Genomic DNA, 26,407 nt, shown 5'->3' with positions numbered 1-26,407 from the left:
TCCACTAGTCTGAGGGTGGTACGGAGTAGCAACCTTGTGAGTTATGCCATACTTGCGTACTAAAGACTCAAAGTACTTGCGAAATGTGAACCGCCGTCACTGATGATAGCTCTAGGGGTACCAAAACGTGCAAATATGTTCTCCTTTAGAAATGAAAGTACCACCTTGTGGTCATTTGTTCTGGTTGCTATGGCTTCTACCCACTTAGAAACGTAATCAACTGCGACTAGGATGTACAACTTGCTGTCAGACATGGGAAATGGACCCATGAAGTCTATCCCCCAAACATCAAAAATCTCCACAATCAAAATGGGGTTCAATGGCATCATGTTTCTCCTCGAAATGCTTCCTAGCTTTTGACAGCGTTCACAAGCAACACAATAATCATGGCAATCCTTGAACAATGATGGCCAATAGAATCCACACTGCAAGATCTTTGCAGCGGTTTTCTTGGCACTGAAATGGCCTCCACATGCTTGGTCATGACAGAAAGATATCACATCTTTCTGTTCAGTGTTGGGGACACATCTCCTAATGATTTGGTCTGGGCAGTACTTAAACAAATATGGGTCATCCCAAAGGAAATGTTTGACTTCAGCCAGGAATTTAGAGCGGTCTTGTCTCGACCAACGTGAGGGCATCCTACCTGTAGCGAGGTAGTTAACAATATCAGCAAACCAAGGAAGGTCTGAGATAGACATCAGCTGTTCATCTGGGAATGATTCTCTAATCAGCTCACATTCATCAATAGACTCTAAAGTTAATCTAGACAAATGATCAGCAACCACATTCTCACAACCTTTCTTATCACGGATTTCGAGATCGAATTCCTGTAATAAGAGTATCCATCGAATAAGGCGAGCTTTAGCATCCTTCTTGGAAAGAAGATACTTCAAAGCCGCATGGTCTGTGTATATGATGATCTTAGACCCTATCAGATAAGATCTAAACTTGTCTAATGCGAAAACGACGGCAAGCAATTCCTTCTCGGTAGTTGAATAATTGAGTTGGGCATCATTAAGGGTTTTGCTAGCATAGTATATCACATATGGTAGTCTATCAACTCGCTGTCCTAAAACAGCACCAACAGCATAATCAGAGGCATCACACATAAGTTCGAACGGAAGCTTCCAATCGGGTGGTCGGACTATAGGAGCGGTGGTGAGAAGGGTTTTTAATTCCTCCCATGCCTTCACACAAGCAGCATCGAAATTGAAGGCAACATCTTTGGAGAGAAGACTGCACAGAGGTCTGGAGATTTTGCTGAAATCTTTGATGAATCGCCGGTAAAAACCAGCATGACCTAGAAATGATCTGATCTCCTTCACAGAGCAAGGTTGTGGTAGATGTTGAATGAGGTCAACTTTAGCTTTATCCACTTCAATTCCTTTTCTGAGATGATGTGTCCTAGAACTATTCCTGAATTCACCATAAAATGGCATTTTTCCCAATTTAGAACAAGGTTCTTTTCTTTACATCTGGATATCACGAGGGCAAGATGCTTCAAACATTCGTCAAACGAGGAACCAAAAACAGAGAAATCATCCATAAAGATCTCGAGAAAACTATCTATCATGTCAGAAAAAATGCTCATCATGCAACGCTGAAAAGTAGCAGGTGCATTACACAACCCGAAGGGCATACGTCTATAAGCAAACGTCCCAAATGGACACGTGAATGTAGTTTTTTCCTGATCTTCGGAGCAATGTGAATTTGGTTATAACCGGAAAAGCCATCTAGAAAACAGTAGTGACTGTGTCCAGACACACGTTCTAGCATTTGGTCAATGAAAGGGAGCGGGAAGTGATCCTTCCTTGTTACTGTGTTCAACTTCCTGTAGTCGATGCATACTCGCCATCCTGTGGTTGTACGAGTAGGGACTAATTCATTCTTGTCGTTCTGAACTACAGTAATGCCTGACTTCTTAGGCACAACTTGAATGGGACTAACCCATTTGCTATCGGGAATTGGGTATATGATACCCGCATCAAGTAGTTTCAGGATCTCTCCTTTGACTACATCTCTCATGTTAGGATTAAGTCTCCTTTGCATTTCCCTCGATGGTTTGGCATTCTCTTCAAGGTTAATGTGGTGCATGCAAATGGTGGGACTAATTCCTTTGAGATCTGAGATGGTCCATCCTAAGGCCTCTTTGTGTTCCTTAAGTACTTCTAAAAGCTTACTTTCCTGTTCCGTGTCTAAACATGATGAAATAATGACAGGTAAAGTATCAGAAGAACCTAGGAATGCGTACTTCAACGTACTAGGCAATGTTTTCAATTCAAGCTTGGGTGGCTCAACAATGGATGGAATAAGCTTGGAATCAGAGAGTAGGGGTGGTTCCACTTCATATTTCCTTTCAGTGACGTCCATTTGAGGTACAGATTCGAGCAGAGATAGGACGTCACTACAGTATGCATCATCATAGGAATCAGGGTTAAAGTTCTCCATACATGCTTGAAAGGGGTCGACGGATAGAATGTTAGTCAACGAATCTTGCATTAATCCTTCAATCATATTAACTTCATGCACATCATCATCATCAAGATTCACAGGTTGTTGACTAATATCGAACACATTCAATTCTACCGTCATGTTACCAAAAGACAGTTTTAACACTCCATTCCGAATTAATGATCGCGTTGGACGTAGCCAAGAAAGGACGTCCTAAGATGACAGGAATGTGACAGTCTGGGTTTTGTACAGGTTGAGTGTCTAAGACAATGAAGTCTACGGGAAAATAGAATTTGTCAACCTTGATCAAAACGTCTTCGACCACTCCACGAGGAATCTTGACAGATCGGTCTGCCAGTTGTAGAGTGATAGATGTTGGTTTCAACTCCCCAAGACCTAACTGCTCATAAACAGAATATGGCAGTAGGTTAACACTTGCACCTAGGTCTAATAACGCTTTATTGACCGTGTGTTCTCCTATAGTGCAAGAAATTGTTGGACATCCTGGATCCCTAAACTTGGGTGGAGTTTTGTTCAGAATGATGGAACTCACCTGCTCAGCTAAGAAAGCACGTTTTTGCACATTGAGCTTGCGCTTTTGAGCACAAGTCTTTGAGGAATTTGGCATAAGCAGGGATTTGCTTGATTGCTTCAAGAAAAGGAATGTTGATGTTGACTCTCTTGAACAGATCTAACATCTCATTGTAATGGGTACTTTTCTGTTGATAGATCAATCTTTGAGGAAATGGGCAACAGGAAGATGAGTTGGCAAAGGGACATTCACAGCAGTAGAATTGTCAGATTTTCCAACTTGCTCAGATTCTTTGGTTTTCTGGGGTTGTGGAGACAGCGTGGAATTTGTATCAGATTCATTAGGTTCGCCCACGTTGTTCTCGATGACTTTACCACTTCGGAGGGTGGTAATGGCATGGATTTGATCAGGTGAGGTTTCAGTGCAGGATGTTGTGCCTGTTTGAAATATCCTCTTTGGATTTTGTTGGGGTTGGCTCGGAAGTTTACCCTTTTCTCTCTCACATATTTGATCCATCTTTTGATCTAGATTTTTCTGACTTTGCATCAAACTCTGGAACATTTCCTCTAGGGTGGATAATCTCTTGTCGGTATTGTGTTGAGGATATGATTGTTGTTGAGAGTTTGATTGTTGTTGAGGGTTTCTCGGGTGTTGATAACCTTGATTGTTCTGATATCCCTGATTGTTTTGATAGCTCTGATTGGGTTGAGATGGTCCTCCTTGAGTGGGTCCTTTTGACCATGAAAAGTTAGGGTGGTTTCTCCATCCTGGATTGTAGGTCTGTGAATAAGGGTTATGCTCTGGTTTTTGAAACATGGCATGTGCCTGTTCAAGCCTAGACTCCTGGACTGCAAGCAAATCTGGACAATTTTGGAATTGATGGTTGGGGTCGTTACAAGCAGCACAAACAGACGAAGCGACATGTTCTCGGAGAGTAGTGGTGGAAGGTTTTGAATTTTTATGTAGTTCTAACTCTTCTAATCTCCTAACTATTGATGCCATGTTTGCTCTTCCCTCAAAATCCGCTTCAATCCTAAAAGCCTTTGCTTCGGATGTAGTCTTTCTGGTTTCACGGATGGATTCCCACTGTTGCGTCTTTTCAGCTACTTCAATCAAGAAGTCCCAAGACGCGTCAGCAGTTTTATCTACGAATAGACCATTACACATCGACTCAACCGTTGTTCGGGTGGACACATCTAGACCTTCATACAAAATTTGCACAAGTCTCCATTTTTCAAAACCATGATGGGGACATTGGAGCAATAATTCATTGAATCTCTCCAGGTATCTAGCTAAGGTCTCACCTTCTAATTGCACAAAGCTATTCAGACTTTGACGAATTGTCGCAGTCTTGTGGTTCGGGAAAAACTTTTTGAAAAACTCCTTTATGAGGTCATCCCATGTCATGATGGATTGAGGCTGTAAAGCATAGAGCCAGGCCTTTGCCTTATCTTTCAGGGAGAAAGGAAAAAGCCTTAACTTCAGGGTTTCGTCGGTCATTTGAGTGAAACGCAGAGTTCCACAAATTTCCTCGAATTCTCTCACGTGGTGGTACGGGTTTTCATTCTCAACACCTCTAAAAATAGGAAGCATCTGTATTGTGCTTGATTTCAGCTCATAATGGCCATTAGCCTCGGGTAGCACAATACAAGAAGGTTGACTGGCTCTAGTTGGGTACATATAATCCTTGAGGGTACGGGGTTCTCCCATTGTTTCTGGTTGATCTGGACTGTCTCCCTCAGAACTTAGAATTTCGATAGGTTCGTCTGGGTTAATTCTAACAAGTCTGTTTGTCTGGTCTCTGTAGGTCACAATCATGTCCTAGTAGGTACCTTAACTAACATGTTGGTCAGACAGAGCAATCGGAAACAATTTGGCCCACAAGGGTTATGAAGATTTGGTTTTGAATGGGTGGTTACTAACAAGGGATTTTGTTTTTGGTTTAAAATTGGGCTTTGGAAAAATTTTGAACTAAACCTAGCATAAATTAGCACAACTCATAAAAGAAAATAAAAACAATAATAATAATTAAACAAGCCCATAAAAGAAAAAAGAAAAATAAAAGAAAAAAAAAAAAAAACAAAAAAAACAAAAAAATAATTACAGTCCCAAATATAAAAAAAAAAAAAAAAAAATAAAAATTATTACAATCCCAAATAAATAATTAAATTAATTATTACAAGCCCGAATTTGAATTTAAATGAGGCCCAAGTGGGTTAACTCATGGGTTAGGCTTACTTGTTTTTGGAGGGAAGCCCAAAAATAGGCTTTTAGTCCCCTTTAGTTGCACAGCCCAGTTGGGCTTTAGGATCGTCCTAAGCAGCTCACGCTCAAGCCCAGCACACAAGAAGTGACTCAGCAACACGGCCCAGCAGAATCTGCAGCGAAGCCCAGCAGAAAAGGCAAGCCCAGGAGCAGAAGTTGCAAGCCCAGTGAAATTGAGATTACTAAGCCCAGCTCAGTTGGTTCAAGCCCAGCAACAAAGGTTGGAACAGAGCCCAGCAGCAGAGGGTGCCAAGCCCGCGCAGCAACAGAAATAGGCGAGCCCAGTTGACAGCTTCAGTTGGCAGCAGCAGGCTTTGGCTTGGCGCAACAGCACAGCACAGCTTGGCAGCATCATCAGCAGGACAGCAGCGAGTAGCAGCAGCAGCAGCAGCAGCAACAGCAGCAGCGGCTTTGGCAAAGAAGGCACCAGCAGCAGCAGCACAGCCAAGGTGGTACCTGCAATGATCACAGAGTGCAAGATAGTCAGCCAAGATAGTCAGGCCAACCCTGCAAAGATAGTCAGGCAAGTATGCAATGATCTGCTGCAAAGTTTGCAAGCAGAGGGTTGCAATGATAGTGAAGCAGGCCTGCAATGATTGCAAGGCAGAGATGCTAATGGAATCCAGCAGTGGCAACACCACTCCCCGGCAGCGGCGCCAAAAACTTGGGTGTGACAAGCAAAGACACACAAAAGCTTGCAAGTATACAAGGCCAAGTTATAATATAGAAGGTAAGCAGGGGAAAGTCCACGGGAGTGGGAGCAAACTAGAGAGTTTTCCTAAGCTAGCAAATGATGTAAAACAAGGTACAATTTCACAATGTTATGTGGCAGGAGTGACACAAAGAAGGCAGATGGCATGAACCAAGGATGCAAGGTAAAGCAAAGGAAACAGCTAGAAAAACAGCAAGGTAAAGCAGCAAAGAACCAAGACTTGGAAGCCAAGGGCAAGGTGAGGATTGTGCACTGATTTCAGTGCACAACAGCTACAAATTGCAGGAATTTAAACAAGAAACACAGGCAAGGAGAATAACTGATCAGGAAGCAAAATAGAACTGAAAAGAGGTGACTGCAAAGGGATTGGTGGTTAAGCCAAGGCTTAGGATCCACCTTGTGTCCTAATCAAATGACATGTTTCTAGGTTGAGTTTGATCCTATGCATACATATAGAAATAGAAGAATACTAAATTGCTCAATAGTCTGCCCCTAGCATTGGCTGTCTTTTGACAGCACAGCCAATCACAGGCACTATGTGCATTGGTATCTCCCATTTGCTCAAGCAAAACAGAGCATGGAAGTAACTATCCTAGCTTCTAGTCACTTGACAGAGCACAAGGCTTCAGCTGAGCCTTGGCCTGATGCTGTTTAGCTCATGCTAACCATGATATAGCAACATACATTCATTAAGAAAGATGATTCATACACATTTAACATTCAAGATAATTTAACACACTTGCAATTCAACTGTTAACTGATAGGCAAACTGAAATTGAAATTCACAAAATTAAAATTGTTCTAATTCTCTATGGCTAGTCCGAGAGATACCCAGTGACCTTTACACCACCACATAATACCAATTTATACCCCCCAATTATCAGAATTAGGGTTCCAACCCCTTTTCCCCAAAATCAGAAAATCAGGTGAAATTGATTTACCTAATGTTGATGATACTCACTCCATCTCGTCGACCCACTCTTCTTCTGCTTCTTCTCGTTCCTTCATGCTCCAATTGTTGCTTTAACATCACTTATATCCCCCATTTCTCACCTAGGGTTTCAGTGAGCAGAGAGATGAGAAATTGGAGAAATTAGTGATGTTAAAGAGATAGTACGTGATGTGATGATGGCTTAGGTTTAGGGTTGGTTTTGGTGGCGTAGATGGTGGAGTGATTTGGGGAGAAGATGGTGGTGATGGAGACGGACATGGTGGTACTGTTGCAGAGAGGGGGGGGGGGAGATGGTGTCGATGGGGTTTGAGGAAGGGTGTGTTTGGCGATGGGTATAGGTATTAGGTACTAGGGTGTTGAGCAGGTGTAGAGGATTTTGATGTTTCGCGAAGCTGGACCGATGGATGGGAAGATGGTAGGTGGATCTGACGGCGATGCGGAGGCAGGCGATGAGCGACCGTCGGATGAAGAGATACAACGAAACGAACGGTACTTGATGGAGTTAGGTACTGTAGTGTAAGGCGGAGATATCAAACTTCGATGCACATCAAGGGAGCGACCGTCGGATGCTTCTGAGAACTGATCTGACGGCTGAAGACGCAAGCGGGTATGGATTTGGGTTTTAGGCTTTTGGGTATAGAATATGGGTTTGAGAAATGAGTTTGGGCTTGGAAAACCTTGAGCCCACTTCTTCTTTAAGAACAACTTTCTTCTTCTTGAGCCCATTTCCAGCTTTTTGGACGTGCACTCCATTCTTTGCGGCTTCCTTGCGTAATTTCTCCCGGCTTTTCACTACTTTTCTGCTCTTTTTGCTCCGCAAGTCATCCAGACTTTATTTATTACCTAAAAATGCAAAATTAATTAATAAAAATATTTATTCTTGAAAACAATGAAAATACAGAATATGGGATAAAATGTAGAATTAATGCATAAAAGATGAGTTAAATGCCAACAAAAAGGGATAAATATATACAATATTTGGCACTCATCAAAATGCAGCAGAGAGAAGATTTTTGTGGTATGAGATGGAAATAATAAGTGATTTAAAACTTCCTTGGCTTGCTATTGGATATTTCAATTCTATCACAACAACAGAGGAAAAAGTTGGAGGAAGGCCTGCTAACATAAGAAATATGCTGGAGTTTAATACATGTCTAGACAAGTGTGAATTATAGCAAGCTCCTAAATATGGATGTGAGTTTACTTGGTCAAATTGTCGGCATGGAAATAAAAGGATTTTATGCAATTTGGACAGAGCAATGTTTAATTATTTGTGGCTTCAAAAGCATGAAGGGTGGGGATACAAAGTTGGAATGAGAATAACATCTGATCATTCTCCACTATTTGGGGGTTGTGCTAGTTGTACTAAAGCAAAAAATGTTACACAAAAATTTCAAAAAATATGGATTGAGCATCCTAACTTCATGGAGGTTGTCACTAAATGTTGGACTGAAAATGCATCAGGGGATCCTGCTTTTATATTTGAAAGCAAGTTTAAAAAGTTAAAGAAGGTTCTAGTGGAATGGATCTAGAAGGTGTTTGGTAATGTCAATCAACAAATTAAATAAGCTGGAAAAGAGGTGCAAAATGCAATGAAGATTTTCAGATGCCAATTCACATAATGAAGAGTTATTAGATAATTTAGTGAAAGCAGAAAATATTTTAAACTCAAAAGAGGTACAATTAAGTACAATTATGAAAATGAAATATAGAACTAAGTGGGTCAAAGAAGGGTCTGCCAATACAAGTTTCTTCCATACAAATCTGAAGGTGAGGCAAGCTAGAAACTTCATCAGTGAACTTGAGAATGAAAACAATGAAATCATAATAGATCAAAGTAAGATAGAAGAAACTCTAATCAAATATTTTGAGGAAAAATTTAAGTTTGAAGAAGTGGAAATTTCAGAATCTTTACTAGAAGCAATTCCTACAGCAATAATTGAAGAAGATCAACCCATGTTAGATGCAACTCCAACTGCTGAAGAAATTAAGCAAGTTATATTTGAAATAGATCCAGATAGTTCTCCAGGACCAGATGGTTTCTCAGGCAGTTTCTATAGAGCATGTTTGCAAGTAATTCAAATTGATGTAGTATCTGCAGTTCAATTTTGCTGGAAAAGAATGTTCATACCAAGAGGATTGAATTCTAATTTCCTAGTACTTCTGCCAAAAGTTGAAGGTGCCAGAGCTCCCCATCAACTCATACCAATTGGTCTCAGTAATGTCAAATTCAAAATTTTTACAAAAATTATCACTTCAAGAATGTCAAGGCTTATGAATAAATTCATTTCACCTCAGCAAGCAGCATACATTAAGGGGAGGAATATTCAATACCAAATTGTTCTTGCTTCTGAAATGGTTAATGAAATGAAGAAGAAAATAAGAGGTGGTAATATTGGACTAAAATTGGACATATCTCAGGCTTATGATTCAGTGAGTTGAAAATTCTTGTTTCAAGTGTTAATCAAATATGGTTTTTCAAATTCATGGTGCAAGTGGCTCTGTACTATATTTGAGTCTGCAAAAATATCAGTGATGCTAAATGGTGGACCTAATGGCTTCTTCTCTGTGGGTAGAGGGTTAAGACAAGGAGACCCTCTCTGTCCTATACTTTTTGTCCTAATGGAAGATGTCCTGAGTAGAAATATATCCAAATTGGTGACAGAAGGAAAAATCAGTCCAATAGTAATAAGGAATGGGATCCATCCAACCCATATGTTCTTTGCAGATGATGTTTTTATATTTTGTAATGGAGCAAAGAAGAACATTATGAATTTGATGAAGCTTCTAGAAGAGTACCAGAAAATCTCAGGTCAAGTAATTAACAAAAGCAAAAGCAAGCTCTTTGTAGATGGCACAACTACTGCAAGTATAATGCAAATTAAAGAAATGGTACAAATTGAAGTAATTACTCTACCTGATAAATACTTAGGAGTAATTTTGCAATCTGGTGGAGTCAAAATTTCAACAATTTGGCCAATGGTGGAGATAATACAGAAGAAATTAGCTGTTTCCAAAGGAAAATTGTTGTCATTCAATGATGGATTGGTTCTCATAAAATCAGAGCTATGCAGTATTCCAATTTATAGTATGTCAGTTTATATGTGGCCAAAATCAGTGATAAAAATATGTGAGAGAGTAATAAGGAACTTGTATGGTCTGGGGATGACGAAACTAGAAAATATAAAACTCTTTCATGGAAAAAAGTCTGTTCTCCTTATAGTGAAGGTGGTCTGGGATTACAAAGATTGGAAGTGTTAAATAAAAGCTTACTGGTGAAGATTCTATGGAGAATAATAAATTCAAATGCAGAATGGTCTCTTTTTATCAAAGCTAAATTTCAATATAAGTATCATCAATGGAAGGATAACTGGCAGCTCTCATCTATATGGTCTGGTTTAAAATGGGCATGAAATAACTTAAAGGAGAATATTAGATGGTGCATTGGTGATGGACAGATGATATCCATTTGGTTTGATTCATGGATTGGAAATTCACCCTTAATAGAAGAAGTTGGCTACAATGCATATGTTAAAGCTAATATCAACATGAAAGTGTCAGATCTGATTACAAAAGGAAAATGGTGTATACCGGAGCAGATGAAACAAATGATTTCCACCTACACTCTTCCAGAAATTGGTATCGGAGAAGATAAGATAATATGGAAAAGAGAGATAAAGGGTAACTTCACAGTATCCTTTGCAATCAACTCAATGAGAAATAAGTAACAGTATATATGGAAACTCATATTTACACCCCGCCATAGCAAGCAACATATTGAAAATAGTTCAGGGAATTTACGTTGATGATTCAATATTGATTGAAAGAGGGTATGACTTGGCTTCAAGATGTTGCATTTGTGAAGAAGAACAAGACAATATGCATCATTTATCGTGGGAATGCAAATTCAGTAAAGAAATCTGGGAGTGGATATGCTCAGTGTTCCAATTGAAGGTACCAAATTCTCTTGATGCAGTGTGGAGCAATGCAAAAGGAAAGAGTCCTTTTTTCAGAGAATGTTGGATTATTGCTGCCTGTGCAACTCTAAAAGATCTTTGGTTTCAAAAGAACAATATGCTCTTTGATCAAGTCAAACCTAATTTTCAAAGCTTTAAGAGCAGAATCAAGAAAACAGTATATGAAAGAGGTTTCACAATAAAAAACAGCATGTGGAATAATGACAATGATAATCAGGTAATTCTATTCTTTAATCTGGAAATTAAATTTCAATGTATCAAACCTTGCTTCTGGATTCCTCCAAATGGCGGTTGTGTTATGTTTTGCTGTGATGGAGCATCCATTGGCAATCCAGGAGCAGCTGGTTTTGGGGTTGTGGTAAGAGATCACTTGAGTCAAGTCATAGGAGTTATTTCAGGGGGAATTGGCATTGCTACTAACTACATAGCAGAAGTGTATGCATTCATTGATGCAGTTGAATTAGTTGTTGAATGGAAGTTACGGATAATAATTCTTAACTCAGATTCCAAAACAGTTATATCAGAAGTTGCAGAAAACAAAATTCCATGGTTTGTAAGAATGAGATGGCTAAAGGAAGTAAGTAAAATTCAGTCAATATCATTCTGGCACAGCTTAAGAGAATTTAATTTTGCAGCAGATACAGCTGCAAAAAGAGGCACTAAATTGGCAGCAGGTCATAAGCAAATATTATATGGAAGACCAAGTTTCTTAGCTAGAATAGAATTACCAAATGTTGAATATTGTAGGTTCTGCTAGATTTTTTTTGAAGCCTATGTAGTTGGTTCTTTCTTTCTACTAAATTTTATCTTGTAATCTTTTAAAAAATTTCTTACCATTTAATATAATGTGATTCAGAAAAAAAAAACCCCAGCTTAAGTATGCATACGAGTATGCGTACTTAAGCAGCCAGATTTTGAGTTTATTAAGTTTCCAAACTCATCAGAAATTTTCACTTCGAAAACTTCTGCCAGTATGCGTACGGGTATGCATACTTAAGGTGACTAGTTTAGGAGTTTGTAATTCCCAAACTCAGCAAATATTTCGGTTCGAAGACTTACGCCAGTATGCGTACGGGTACGCATACTTATCTTGTCTCCTTCACCAATTTCGTATACACACATATGCATACTCTTGGTTCCCGGTTTATGGATTTATACACTAATGTGAGAACACACTATATATGCTTATATCCAAAGATGGTTACATCATCAACTCTTTATTTCAATCATTGAAACATTCTTCTATAATGACAATAGTCGTTTTCACGCACTATTAGCATCAAAGACATTTTCAAGATATTGAAATAATCATTATCGAAACATTCCAAGCCTACATCAAATGATTGTATCACACAAACTATGTAAGATGTTACTCGGAAATTTTCTCATGATATAAGATGAACTTGGTCGAAGCGAAAGCTTACCGACACATATTTCGAGAAATATGTAAGCGAGATATACTCAGCTCGAAATCTCAAATGTGTATATAGAAAACTATATCTTAACACGACTTATGTCTAAATATAGGAGATAGTAGAAATAAACTTTCCAAGTGATAGATGAGTTCAAGTCTCCACATACCTTTTTTTCGATGAAGTTACACAAGCTCCCCTCAGTAGTTCTTCGTCTTCAAGAGATGAACGCCGAGAGATCTAAGCTCAACTACACTATCTATATCCTATTCCGAGACATCTATAAATAGGCTAGAAATCAAGACTTATAGTTTTGATCACTAACATTGACAAACATGCTTGAGATAGAAATGCATGCGAGTTCGACCGAGCAATGATCTAACACAAACTTCTTTGGTCTATAAATATGAAAGTTTGCATTTCGAGCAAACTAATCCTCGTAAAGCAAGAACTATCTCAGTCGTGCAGCTACTGGTGAAGCCGCCTATTCGGAGAGGAGAGTAACCTAATTAGGAGAAATCTATTACGGCCGCTCGGTTTAAAGTCTTCTTTGGGATCGAGAAGCTCTATTAGTACCGTTGGTGGGAAACTAGATAATTGCGGTGTATCTTTTGTTTTCTACTGATTTGATTGACTAACGGTGGTTGAACTTTGATTGCACCTAGTTTGTTTATGCTTGAGAATCCTCTCTTCTGATATAAGATTCAATCAAACTAGATCGAAGTTTTGACGGGGATCTTTAAACTGTTTGTAGATATAAAGACGTCTTGTGATAATCCATTGTTAACAGACTCCGTTCTGTGCGTAATTGATCACAAGAGATTCAAGTTGATTGTGTGCAGGTGTTTATTGAAGATCTAAGAAGATTTGAAGACAAAGAAGACTATGAAGATTTCTGATTTGGGATTCATAATCTTTGGTGTGCACAATACTTGTTTCGGTAAAAGAGGATCCAAATATAATCGGTTTATCCTTTTGGTAGATTAGATTGATTAGTTGTGTAGATCGGCATCAATACAATTCTTTGTGATTAAAAATATTAATTGTAAAATCTTAACAATTACTTCGGTAGTTGATAATAAGATAGATCTAAGAACCTGACGAAGGAGTTTATTGAGATAAACAGAAGAGCCTTTGTCGAACTCATATCACTTGGTTGAAAAGAGTTGATACCAAACATATTTGTTGTTCCTTTACTGTTTGGAATACGAACCAAAGGAATTGTTTCAAGTACGTGACTTATTACAGGTCAGAGGCGTGGTAATACAGACGAAACTAGGTGAACTATAGTTTTAGTTGCTTGGTCTCAACTATAAGAAGTTGGTTTGATTTCGTATAGCGGCTTAATCCTGAGAGTATTCAATTCTAGACAAGGTCCCGGTGTTTTTCTGCATTTGTGGTTTCCTCGTTAACAAAATCTTGTTGTATCATTTACTTTTATTTTTCGCAATTATAATTGTTGTTATTAAAATTTAAAGTAAATTACACAAACGTTAATTCATATTCACTTGATAAGCAATCCTATTGTGTTTGGTTAAGTCTGAACCTTTTATCAAGTAAACATACTTCGTTATTGTATTGTATCGATCTCGTATCCATAGACGATCACACGAAGTGTGAACCGATTTGGTTTATTGTCTCGACTCAGTCTATAGACAATTACTTTCGGAGAAAGGACTTATAGGTGGAAAAGTTTTAGATTGAGGTATATTTGGGTACCCTCGTCTTTTCAAATACTCCATCTCACATGGAAACCACTCCCCCTTACATGATGATCCTAAAACCATATGTATTTGTAGTGTGAACTACACATTAATTCTCCCTATTGTTGTCAATAAAATTGCAAAGGTACAAAAACTAGTGGGATCCTAATGAAATTTCCATAGAGACACTTCATGACCAAAAGAAAGCACATATCAAATTTTTAGATGCAATCATATAGCCGAAACTAAATGCATTCATCAAGGAGTTTATAAAGATACAAGATAACCCCTATAATATTCCACAACCGCACTCCCCACAATGATTTGGCAATTAAGCACAAGTTCAATTAAGAAATCTCCCATATAAAATGTTATTCCTGAAAGAACAACAAGAACGACCTTACTTTCACAAGAAAAGAAGGATTTATTTGGACAACAATAAATCTCATAAGAATATGAATTTGTATCCAAAATACTCAATTAAATTAACTACAAGACAACCCATGATTAATTTAATCGGAAATGCTCAATATAAGAGAACTTACAGAGTAGCACAGTATATACATAAAATATGGATCAGGGAAGATCAATACTATGGAATAAACAAAGATTCACTCTATCTTTCACCACTATTTGCACAATGACATATAATAGACTTAACCTTTGTAAACAAAAGTTCATCGTTTCTTCCATCAATACTTGCATAATGACATAAAAGTCTTAACTTTTGTTTGTCAAAAGTTTATTCAGTCTTTTATCTATACTTGTGTATCGACATACAACAGACTTAACTTTTGACCACGTATGGGACAATCATAGTTCACGGACGCAAACACACATATCCCATAAAAATTTGCAATATACAAAATCATAAAGATTAATGATGCAAAAATCATCTTCCAAACAAACTTTAGAATTTAAACAAATAAATCTAAAAACATTGAAGATGAAAATCGGCAGACATAGCTATGTGTAATCACAATAATGGCTATTCCAAACTCTATTTATTCTTCCTAAAAATACAAGAATAAAATTCTCATAAGAAGATTTCCTAGACACTGAGACCTCTTAAGAATTCTTTATCGTCCCCGAACTCCTTGTCATCAACAGCCATGGGAACATATGGTTCATGAAAAAAGGAGTCAATTCCAACAAACCTTCTAGGCTGGAGATGTCGAACCATGGCCTTCTGAATTTCAAGAGTTCTCAAGACACAAGCCTTTATTTGTTGAATCTCCTTTCTTGTCTCCTTCAACTCTTCAAGAACATCTGAAAACTTCTGATAATTTGAAGGAACATATCTTGGCTTCCTCACATTCCTTCTTTTTCTTTTCAAAGTTGGAGGTAAAAGAGATATTTCTTTTTCCCTCATGATTGATGGCTTAACAATCATATTAACATCTTTTCCATCAGAAGACATGATGCTTGGAGTATCCATAAGCGTATGGATTTGTGAGAGGAAATCACACTTCAACAAACAGTCTTAAGTTAAAAAAGAGTTTCAGGGAAGGAAAAAGGAATGTAGAGTTACAGAACCTTTATACGCTTCAAAGGATTCACGTATACACAACTCATACCCTATAAAAGGCTAAATTGTTAATTTTAACCCTCTTTTATTGATTAACCAGTGAAGACCTTTCCAATATCAATTAGATATGGAAAAATTCCAATCTTGCAAAAACAAGCAAAGCTCAAAAAGAAAAGAAAACAAATTTAAAACCATTTTTCTTTTTCAAAAGCCTGAGATGTGCAGAATCATGTCTCTTTTAATCAGGTACATGAGACAAGATGCACTAACCAACATAATTTAAATTGTGCTGGGATGAACAATAATTTGTCCATCACATCCTTTTTGATCGGAATTCATAGAACCCTGTTTCTCATAGTTTTTAGACCATAACTTTCTTTCGAATGGTCTTGTCTTATCCTTGGAAACTAACTTCTTTGACGAAGATAAAATCTTACATACCTCTGCGGTCTTTTGAACAAGTTTAAGCTTGTTTTCTAATCGATTTTCTCTTCGTTGAAGTTTGTTGACATGTCTCAATTTGTGTTTGTACATGTAACACTTTGATAGTTCAGGACCCTTGACTGAAAAATATGAGCATGTCAACCTGGAATAAGATTCAGGTATCCGAGATATGCAAGCTGCTAGACACACAGTAGAACCTGAAAAATTAGACAGAGAGTTTCCAACGGAAAGGTTTCTTCTAGATTGGTTGAGTTCTCTTCTGAAAGAATATCAAGATTGATGTATGTATTGCTACAATTATGAAAATCAATATATTTTCATACAGAAGTGCAACACTTTATTTTCCGTCTTCATTAGAATCATAGTTGTCAGACATTTCATTAAGAATTGCAGCAAGACCTTTGTTCCCAGTGTATTTCTTTCGATTTGGACACTCATTTGCAAAATGACCAAAACCTTTACACTTGAAGCACTGAGGCATATGCTCGTCTTCAGTCTCATCATTATCCCTGTTTTTAGGAGGAACACGATTATGGGGTTTAACTGATGACCTGGATTTATCTCTGGAGAACGTTTACTTCTCTTAAAAAGAAGATCCCTAAACTGTCTTGTGATCAACGAGACTGACTTGTCAAGATCTTCATCTGATGAATCAGCCTCAGAAAGATCATCTTCAGAGATGCAAACACTTTAATTTTATCAAGTAATTTAGTGTTCTTTTGTGCTTCGAAAGCAACATCCTTCCCAGATTTGGATGTATGCTCATGATCAAAGATCTTTAACTTCCCAACCAGAGTATTTATGGAAAGCGTTGCGAGATTATTTCCTTCAACGATGGCATGCTTCTTAGAATCGTATCTGGATGGCAAGGGACTGAGAATCTTCATCATAATGTCCTTTTCAGGAATAGTCTTACCCAATGCAAAAGATGCATTAACAATTTCAGACACTTTATGATTAAACTCATCAAATGAATCTTCATATGCCATACGAAGGTTTTCCCGATCAGAATTTAGGTTTTGAAGCCTAGCTTCTTTTTTCACAGGTATTCCATTTAAATACGGTTTCTAAGATATCCCAGGATTCTTTAGACTTTATGCACATAGTCACGTGATGCTGAAGGTCTAGGGTAATGGCATGTATGATAGCATTTAAGCCGTCAGAATTTTGCTTTGCAACAAGGATTTCTTCTGGACTGTATCTACCAATATCCTTAGATAGAGATACATCGCCTTCTGTATTAACCGGAGGATCATAGCCATTAACAACACGTACCCATGTTTGAAAATCACGAGCTTGAAGAAAAGCGCGCATAGCGATTTTTCACCATAAGTAGTTTGAGCCATCGAAGACTGGTGGTACGTTTATGGAGATAGAATTTCTGGACATAGAGTCGGATTGCTATAAACACAGACTTATATGGTCTTTAAACGTGTTTTCCTGCTCTGATACCAATTGAAAATGTGGGGGTCTAACAACCTCACCCAATATTTCGCTTAGCAATATGTATGGACTAACTCCAATATACTTTTAAGAGAATCAACTAGACAGTCAGACTCAATCTTAATAAAAAGTATATCAAGGAGTTATTTCTCAATTCAATACTTACTCAAGAAAATAAAAATACGCGAGTCTAATTGAATACAAGAGAAATTAACTTGAAGGGTTCCAAATACCAATGTTCAAGTATCAATCAATTTCAATCAACAACCAAGGTTGGATTTACCAATTGATCAATTCAACACACAACCTGTGATAATTCAATTATATAACAAAATATAATGCGAAAAAGAAATAATACAGACACCAGAAATTTTGTTAACGAGGAAACCGCAAATGCAGAAAAACCCCGGGACCTAGTCCAGATTGAACACACACTGTATTAAGCCGCTACAGACACTATCCTACTGAAAACTAACTTTGGTATGGATTATAGTTGAACCCCAATTAATCTCACACTGATCCAAGGTACAGTTGCGCTCCTTACGTCTCTGATCCCAGCAGGATACTATACACTTGATTCCATTAGCTGATCACTCACAACTAAGAGTTGCTACGACCCAAAGTCGAAGACTTTAATAAAAAAATCCGTATCACACAGAAAAGACTACAGGAATAGATAAATATGTCTCCCACAGAAATACCTACGAGTTTTGTTCCGTCTTTTGATAAATCAAGGTGAACAGGAACCAATTGATAACCCAGACTTATATTTCCGGAGAACAACCTAGAATTATCAATCACCTCATAATAATCTTAATCGACTAGCGAAACAAGATATTGAGGAATCACAAACGATGAGACGAAGACGTTTGTGACTACTTTTCTATCTTTCCTATCAGAAAAATTAATCTCGAGCCAATTTTACAATTGTACTCAATACGATAGAAACAACAAGATCAGATCACGCAACTACAGAGAAAATAGTTGGGCCTGGCTTCACAATCCCAGTGAAGTCTTCAAGTCGTTAACCTACATGGTCTCGATAGAAACCTAAGGTTAAAGGAGAACCGACTCTATCTTATACAACTAGTATCACACAGGAGGTATGGGGATCAGGTTTCCCAGTTGCTAGAGTTCTCCTTTATATAGTCTTCAAATCAGGGTTTGCAATCAATGCTATCTTGGTAACAAAGCATTCAATATTCACCGTTATATGAAAACATGAATATATTCAAGCTAATATCTTTCAACCGTTAGATTGAATCTTAGCTTGTTATACACAAATGAAATGCACGTTCATTTAGGTTTGTGTAACCGTACCTAAATGTGTACACCTAGTTGGTTCAACAATAGTTAACTAAATAGTTAGCCATATGAGCACTTTTATATCAACCATATTCATCTTCATCATAACTAGTTCAAATAACTCAAAAGAACTAGTTAGAGAGTTGTTCAATTGCTTAGATCTTATAAAAGTATACAGGACACAATCAAAGCAAAACCGGTTTTGATTCACTCGAATCGATTCATGAATATTATAGACACGGTTTGCAAATTGTATTCCTTAATATATAAATGTTTTGGTTCATGAACAAACCAATTTTAGAAGTAACACACTTAAGTATGCGTACGAGTATGCGTACTTAAGTAACCGGATATTAGTTTTTTTTTGTTTTCAAACTCAGCAGAAATTCACCGACGTGAACTTTCCGCCAGTATGCGTATGGGTACGCACACTTAGTAAACCGGATTGAGTTGGTTTTGATTTCCAAACTTAGCAGAAATTCACGGTCGTGAACTTCCGCCAGTATGTGTACGGGTACGCATACTTACCCAGTCTCCATCAACCATTTAGTACACACACAAGTATGCATACATTTGGTTTCCGGTTTTGGACTTATACACGAATGTGCGAACACACTATATGCTTATATCCAAAGATGGTTACATATTTTAAACTCTCATTTTAATCATTGAAACATTCTTAGAGGATGTTATATAGCGGTTATTCACACATTATTTTTCATCAAAGCGATTTTCAAAAGATTGAAACAATCAACATGACTTTCATCACTCGTAAAGATGAACTTAGCCAAAGCGAAAGCTTGCCAACACATATTTCGAGAAATAGATAAGCGAGATAAACTTGGCTCGAAATAGCAAATGTGTATAATCAAAGTCTATATAGCAATACGACTTTTGTCTCGAGATAGGAGATAGAGTAGATAGAATTTTGAGTGATAGATAAGTTCAAGTCTCCACATACCTTTTAGTCGATGGAGTTCCACGAGTTCCTTGAGTAGTTCTTCGTCTTTGTATGATGAATGACGTGGAGTCTAGAGCTCAACTACACTTTCTATCTTAGTCCGATACTTAGCTATAAGTAGACTAGAAATAAAGACTTATAGTTTTGGCAACTAAACTTGACAAAAAATCTTGAGATAGCAACGCTTGCGAATTCGACCGAGAAATGCTCTAACAATCTCCCCCTTTGTAAATTTTAGTGACAAAACTATCAATACATATGGAATACAAAATAAATAAACTTTGCAGCTTCTCTTCCAAATCCATGATCTCCTTGGTTCTTCAACATTACTCGAAATCTTCGTCACTTCCAAGTACTCCAATGATTCCAAAGATATTCAATGCAGCATCATCGTTGTTGAAGATCCGTAGCCATAACAATGAGAAAACAAAAGCTCTCAATCATTATTACACAGTGTCATAGTATCATTACACAACATCAAAGTTCCGTTGTTTCACAACTTCGACAACAATACTATGGTGATATGTATCACTCCACCTTAGTCAATACTCTATCTCACATGGAAATCACTCCCCCTTGCATAATGATCCGAAAACCATATGTATTTGTAGTGTGAATTACACATTAATTCTCCCCCTTTTTGTCAATAAAATTGGCAAAGGTACGAAAACTAGAGGGATCCTAATGAAATTTTCATAGAGACACTTCATGACCAAAAGAAAGCACGTATCAACTTTTTAGATGCAATCATATAGCCGAAACTAAATGCATTCATCAAGGATTTTATAAAGATACAAGATAACCCCTATAATATTCCACAACCGCATTCCCCCACAAAGATTTGGCAATTAAGCACAAGTTCAATTAAGAACTCTCCCCCATAAAATGTCATTCCCGAAAGAACAACAAGAGAGACCTTACTTTCACAATAAAAGAAGGATTCCTTTGGACAACAATAAATCTCATAAGAATATGAATTTTATCCAAAATACTCAATTAAATTAACCACAAGAGAACATATGATTAATTTAATCGGAAATGCTCAACATAAGAGAACTTACGGAGCCGCACAGTAGATACATAAAATATGGATCAGAGAAGATCAATACTGCGGAATAAAAAAAGATCCACTCTATCCTTCATCACTATTTGCACAATGACATATAATAGACTTAATCTTTGTAAACAAAAGTTCATCATTTCTTCCATCAATACTTGCATAATGACATAAAAGGCTTAACTTTTGTTTGTCAAAGATTCATTCAGTCTTTTATCAATACTTGCATATCGACATACGACAGACTTAACTTTTGACCATGTATGGAACAATCATAGTTCACGGACGCAAACACACATATCCCAAGACTATTAGTTTTGGCAACTAAAATTTTAGCTATAAGTAGACTAGAAATCAAGACTTATAGTTTTGGCAACTAAACTTGACAAACAAACTTGAGATAGCAACGCTTGCGAGTTCGACCCAACAATTCTCTAACAATTTCGGTTGTTGACACCATACTATGAGATCAACTTCGGTTGTTGACACCATATTATCATTATCTTTTTTTTTCTTCTGATTCTTGTTTTTGGGATCAACCTCGGTTGTTGACACCATATTATTATTATCATTATTATTTTTTTAATTTTCTGATTTTTGTTTTGGGGATCAACTTCGGTTGTTGACGTCATATTCTAGGGATCAATTTCGGTTGTTGACACCATTTTTTTTCTTCTGATTTTTGTCTGGGGATCAACTTGTTTGTTGACACAGCAGGCAACGACGATGGAGGACTGACGGCGGCAATGGTGTTCCAGCGGTGGTGGTGGTGTTCCGTTGGTGGATTGGTGGTGGCGGCGGTTATTAGGTGGTGTTACGATGGTGGAATGGTAGTTGGATGTCGGTGGTGGTGGTGGATATATAATGGTGCTAATGGTGGTGGTGGCGACCGTGAAGTGGTAGAGAAAGAAATTTGTTGTATTTTGAAATAAAGGAAACACATTATATGAGTGAGGGTGTTAAAGTAATCTAATTTTAAATCAATAAGGTTTGTAAATGATAGGGATATATTTATTGTCGTATAAGGGTATATTTGTTGGGTGTCAAAATTAGGGGTATATAATTAATGTACTCTTACATTAACGTGGTAGTACGATTTTGGTGCTTAGATTGTTGGGCTTCCAACTAGTTTCTTGTAATAATATTCTTTATCCAATAATAAAAAAATATATTAATAATAATAACTTTTTACTAGGTTACCAACGCACACCTTGTAATTATTGACTTGTTTTGCTTTTTAAAAAATATAATAATAAAAAAACTTCTTATTGGTTAATAAAATCCTGTAGTGGCATCTTTCATAACAATAATAATTAAAGTAAATGAGATTCAATGTAGTCAATCTCAGCCGAGATGGCCGAATATCGCCGATAATAACGGTTTCAACACTAACCAGAGGCAAGACATGTTATATAGACGATACGGTATTTGTCCGAGAATCCCGACCGAGATGGACCGAGACGAGTTAGCTGAGATGACCGAGGCGGGACTATACAAAATTCAAAACAAAAATTATTTTCCTTATTCTAGAGTTTTCAATTGTTGCTCATGATATTTGGGTTTCATCTCGATTTCACGTCTCAATGTTCCAATTTCCATGTTTGCATGTAATCATTGTTTCATGTTCAATAATCGATAGTATGATAGCAATTCGCTTAGGTTTGAGCTTGCAATTCTGAAAATTTATATCAAAATCAACAACTTTCTTAGGTTTGAGCTTTGCAATTATGATTTTTTATGTGGGTTTTATCCGTTTCATACAAATCTCGAGTTTTTGGTGATTCCTTGAGTTTGTTTGGTAGTATTTTAAAAACATGAGTACTAGTTTTATATCTTAATAGGTGTTATATGTGAAAAACGTTTAGATATAATAATTATAGATATAAAATTTGAAACCGAGATCTCTCGATGCAAAATTATACCAGTGTATCGGTCCCGACCCAGACAAAACGAAATCCGATATTGACTACATTAATGAGATTATGTTTTCAAACGAATGTGCCGCGTAATAAAAAGTGCATAGTTTAAATTAAGCGGTTACTAAATACAACCCATATAAAAATTAAATACAACATAACTTCAAAATTAAAATATTTGTTGACTATCTCTATATGGGTCGAGAAAACCCACCGTCATCTTCCATATTTTTCTTTACCGTTTTTTTTATGCAACTAAATCCTTATTAGGTTTTATTATTTTTATATTCTAAATAGAACTCGTATAATCATATGTATTTTTTAAGCAACATCCTATAATCCGTAGTCTCATCTTCAATTAGGATAGTCTTTAGGATGAGCCGATGTTTAATTTGACAATGTATACTTAGGTAAAATACAAAACAAAAAACCAATTTTTTTCTAATGTTGAAGGAAGCGAATTGAGAACTTATTAATGTTCTGGACGAGGAAATAGAGGAGCTAAAACTGATTTCATTAAAAAGAAAAGAAGGAAATAACTAAAATCAAATATGTGGTTTAGAAAAAAGATGAATTAAATAGGAACAATTGTGTGTTGGGTTTAATGGCGTAGAGAAGGAGGTGATATTAAAAAAAAGCGAAAAAAAGTTGATAAAATAGAAGACGGGGGTGGTTTGTACCCACATAAAAATGGTAAAAATAATTTTAGAAAAAAGTTATATTTAAAAAATGTGAGGGTTATATTCAGTCACCGCCCTAAAATAAAATATTTAAGTTTACATGGACTTTTGTGTTTAAAAAAATAGACATATAAGTCTGTTTAAATTTTTTCAGCAAAATCTTAAGAAGTAGGGTAGAATTCATTAGGAGAAATTATAAATCCGAAAAAATATGGATCCGGGATTTGGTAACCAAACAACCAAAAAAAAATTGTAATTCCCCATACCCCACGAATTTTTTCCTCTTCGAAATTCCGCAACCAAACATATAATATATTTGGTTATATGATGACTGGATTTTTGGTGTCTGTTATCTGTTTAATTGCCATATACTTAATAATGTTATCGAATTTATACTAAACATTAGAAATAATCAACTGCACCATCAACAATGTACCATTATTAGGGCTATAGAAGCATGGAGTTACACGTAGACCACTGCCATTGATCCCATGACTCACCAATAATTATGACAACCTTTGTCACCACCTACACTACCACATCAACACCGTTTGACCTATCTCTACGTCAAGTGATGCATTATTAGCCAATGAAATTTGTCAAGTGATGCATTATTAGCCAATAAAAACATGAATACTTGTTCGTTCCTATAACAGATGACCTACTTATTTTTAACCCTAAATAGATGACCTATATTATTAAACAGGGGATATTTCTAAAACCATTCTTTTAATTGATCGTTGTTAGTGTAAAAAATATGTATAATTTGATAGACATGTTTATATTCCTTATGTAGGTATTTTAAAATCATTTTCAATGATATAAAATTTACCAATATCCATAATAATTTGAGAGATAAATCATTTCTAAATTTGCTAGTTATTATTTATAAGAATATAATTATAAAAAATACCCAATCACAGCATCTCATTACGAAGCTTTGGTTGTCCCATTTTTAGTAGTATTCACGAACAGTAGAGGGCTCTACGAATCGGGCGACCGCCGAGTCGACGCAGGCTTCTCCGTTTCAAGCAATTCGAGATCTAAATCTTCTGCAAAATCTTCTACATGTTCAATTAACAGGATTAACTTCCCTTCAATTTTTTAATATTTCTATTGATTGATTTATTTGTCATTTATCTGATCGTTTCCATCTCTATGTCAGGCTAATCCCCTTGGGTTTACCGGCCATGTAGCCCCTTTAGGGGCCGTTTAATCTACTGTAGTATCTGTTTTGTGGCGATTTTCATCCCCTTCATCTTGCTGGTCGAGCGTGGTTGCAACTGTATAAGCAGGGGTCTAATTTTTTACCCTCATTTTTCTATGAATCCGGATCAATTTTTAGGGGTCTTCATCATCCACTTCAAGTCGGTAAAATCATAGGTTAATCTTTCCTTCTTCATAAAGCAAGTTTTGATTTTTTAGACTCATAATTTATTCCAGCTTCAGGGGTTGCTATTGATCTTTATCTAACTCTTTATTTGCTGCTTTCATTTTAATTGGCTAATTTTCCCTTTCTCAAGTTGTCCTGTTTAACCCATGGGTCTTTATCTCCTATCCAATTTCGTCATCATATTATTAGCTCAAAGTTTCCCCTGATCACAAATTAATGGTTGTACTGTTCATGAGTCAAATCAATTGATGCTTGCATAAGAGTGTCTGTATATTTTAGAGTTCTCCAAGTCCGCTTTTTGTCATTTTCAGTTCTTCATCATATTACATATTTGTCTTATTGCTCCAAAGAAGCGTTTTTTAGTATTGCTGGCATTAAAGCTCCAATCATTGTCGACTTTCCCAAGTTCTCCCTCCCTGTGGCCTAACTATTTTGGTACTGTGTCGGATCAATGTTTCAAGGTCCGGTCTCTTTGTTTTCATGTAATGGTGTTCTCGCATTTGCGTCGACTAAAGGTAGTTTTCTCCGCTGTTTACTTTCTATTCTGGTGTTCAGTCAGACTAATTCTCGTCTGGTTTCAAGGTTTTTTCTGTAGAATAGCTATGTTCAGCGGTTATGTTTTTAATATTGGCCAGCTCTACCCATCTATCATCCATTGGTTTTTTGTCTATAAGTTCTGCTACCCCATAGTCTCATGGAGTGGTTCCTTCTTTTGAGACATTTTGTCTTAGTGTTTTTTTCTTCCCTTAATCTTTTATGTTCGGATCTGTTTAGATGACATTTTAAACCTCCCAGCGATTTCTTAGAACCTTCTTTTTTCCTTTGGCCAATTTATGATGCAACTTTTAAACATTTTAAATTGAAATATTTCGGTAGCTTTCCCCAAGTCTTTTGATCTCGACAATGAGTTTGAGTATCTTTCTAAATCAATTTGTTTCTATTTGATGTAACCTTTTGATCGGTATGTGAGTTAATTTTGGTCCCAACAGTTGCTTCCTCTTTGTAAAGTAATCCCTACACTCCCTCGCCTTCTCTTTAACAGATACTACACAGTTTTAACGGTCTACTTAAGATGGTTACTGGGTCGGTAAACTGTTTCTTTAATCCTGTTAATTTAGGTTTATTTCCTTTGCCATCTTATTACTCAACATTAATCTCCTTTGATTAATTGATTCCTTCTTTGCTGTGAGTGTTATCTGTATTGGCTTCATCCTAATTAACTAGACCTTATCTGTTTACTTCTTTCTTTGTCTTTCTCTGCTGTGTCTTTTTTAGGTCGATGCTCTTGTCCTTAATCCCTACTGCTCTTTTTCTTGTGCCCTATGTTAAACCAATCTTTAATAGTCCTAATTTTCTGGTCAAGTTTTATTTATTTTCTCATCTTGTTCTATCCATCTCTACTAGTTGTGTTTGAACTCCTTTTTTCTTGTTTGCATTACTCCTTTCCGTAAGGCATCTAAAATTCTCACTGATTTTAGTAGTGTATCTTTGTCTAACAAGATGAAGCTTCTGTCTTGGAACGTACAAGGTATAGGTACTCATCTCACTAAAGACCATTACAATACCTCTGCCAATTTCATAATCTTGATATAGTATTTCTAGCCGAGACAAAAGCTCCGCTGTCTCGGATGGATTTATTCTTTAAAAAGTCCAAATTTCATGCCTGGTTTATC

The 26,407-nt window shown here is 36.8% G+C and overlaps 1 protein-coding gene across 1 annotated transcript; it reads left to right on the top strand.

Moving 5' to 3' along the window:
- The first annotated feature begins 9,450 nt into the window (after positions 1-9,450).
- LOC113290759 lies at positions 9,451-11,649 on the top strand. The gene is made up of 3 exons (XM_026540341.1): positions 9,451-9,963; positions 10,341-10,607; positions 10,870-11,649. Exons 1-3 carry the CDS (start codon positions 9,451-9,453, stop codon positions 11,647-11,649), a joined length of 1,560 nt encoding a protein of 519 aa, XP_026396126.1.
- Positions 11,650-26,407: the final 14,758 nt, after the last annotated feature.

The sequence above is a fragment of the Papaver somniferum genome, chromosome 6 (genome assembly GCF_003573695.1).
Source record: "Papaver somniferum cultivar HN1 chromosome 6, ASM357369v1, whole genome shotgun sequence".
Taxonomy (NCBI): domain Eukaryota; kingdom Viridiplantae; phylum Streptophyta; class Magnoliopsida; order Ranunculales; family Papaveraceae; genus Papaver; species Papaver somniferum.
The sequence above is the reverse complement of the archived record's forward strand: the minus strand, read 5'-3'. Positions and strand labels throughout refer to the sequence as shown.

Excerpts from the sequence above, each read along its gene's own strand:
- LOC113290759 (XM_026540341.1), top strand. The coding sequence starts at position 9,451 with ATGCTAAATGGTGGACCTAATGGCTTCTTCTCTGTGGGTAGAGGGTTA. Across the intron at positions 9,964-10,340 it reads TGTCATTCAATGATGGATTG|GAGAATATTAGATGGTGCAT; the intron begins GTTCTCATAAAA and ends AATAACTTAAAG. Across the intron at positions 10,608-10,869 it reads AGATAAAGGGTAACTTCACA|GTACCAAATTCTCTTGATGC; the intron begins GTATCCTTTGCA and ends TTCCAATTGAAG.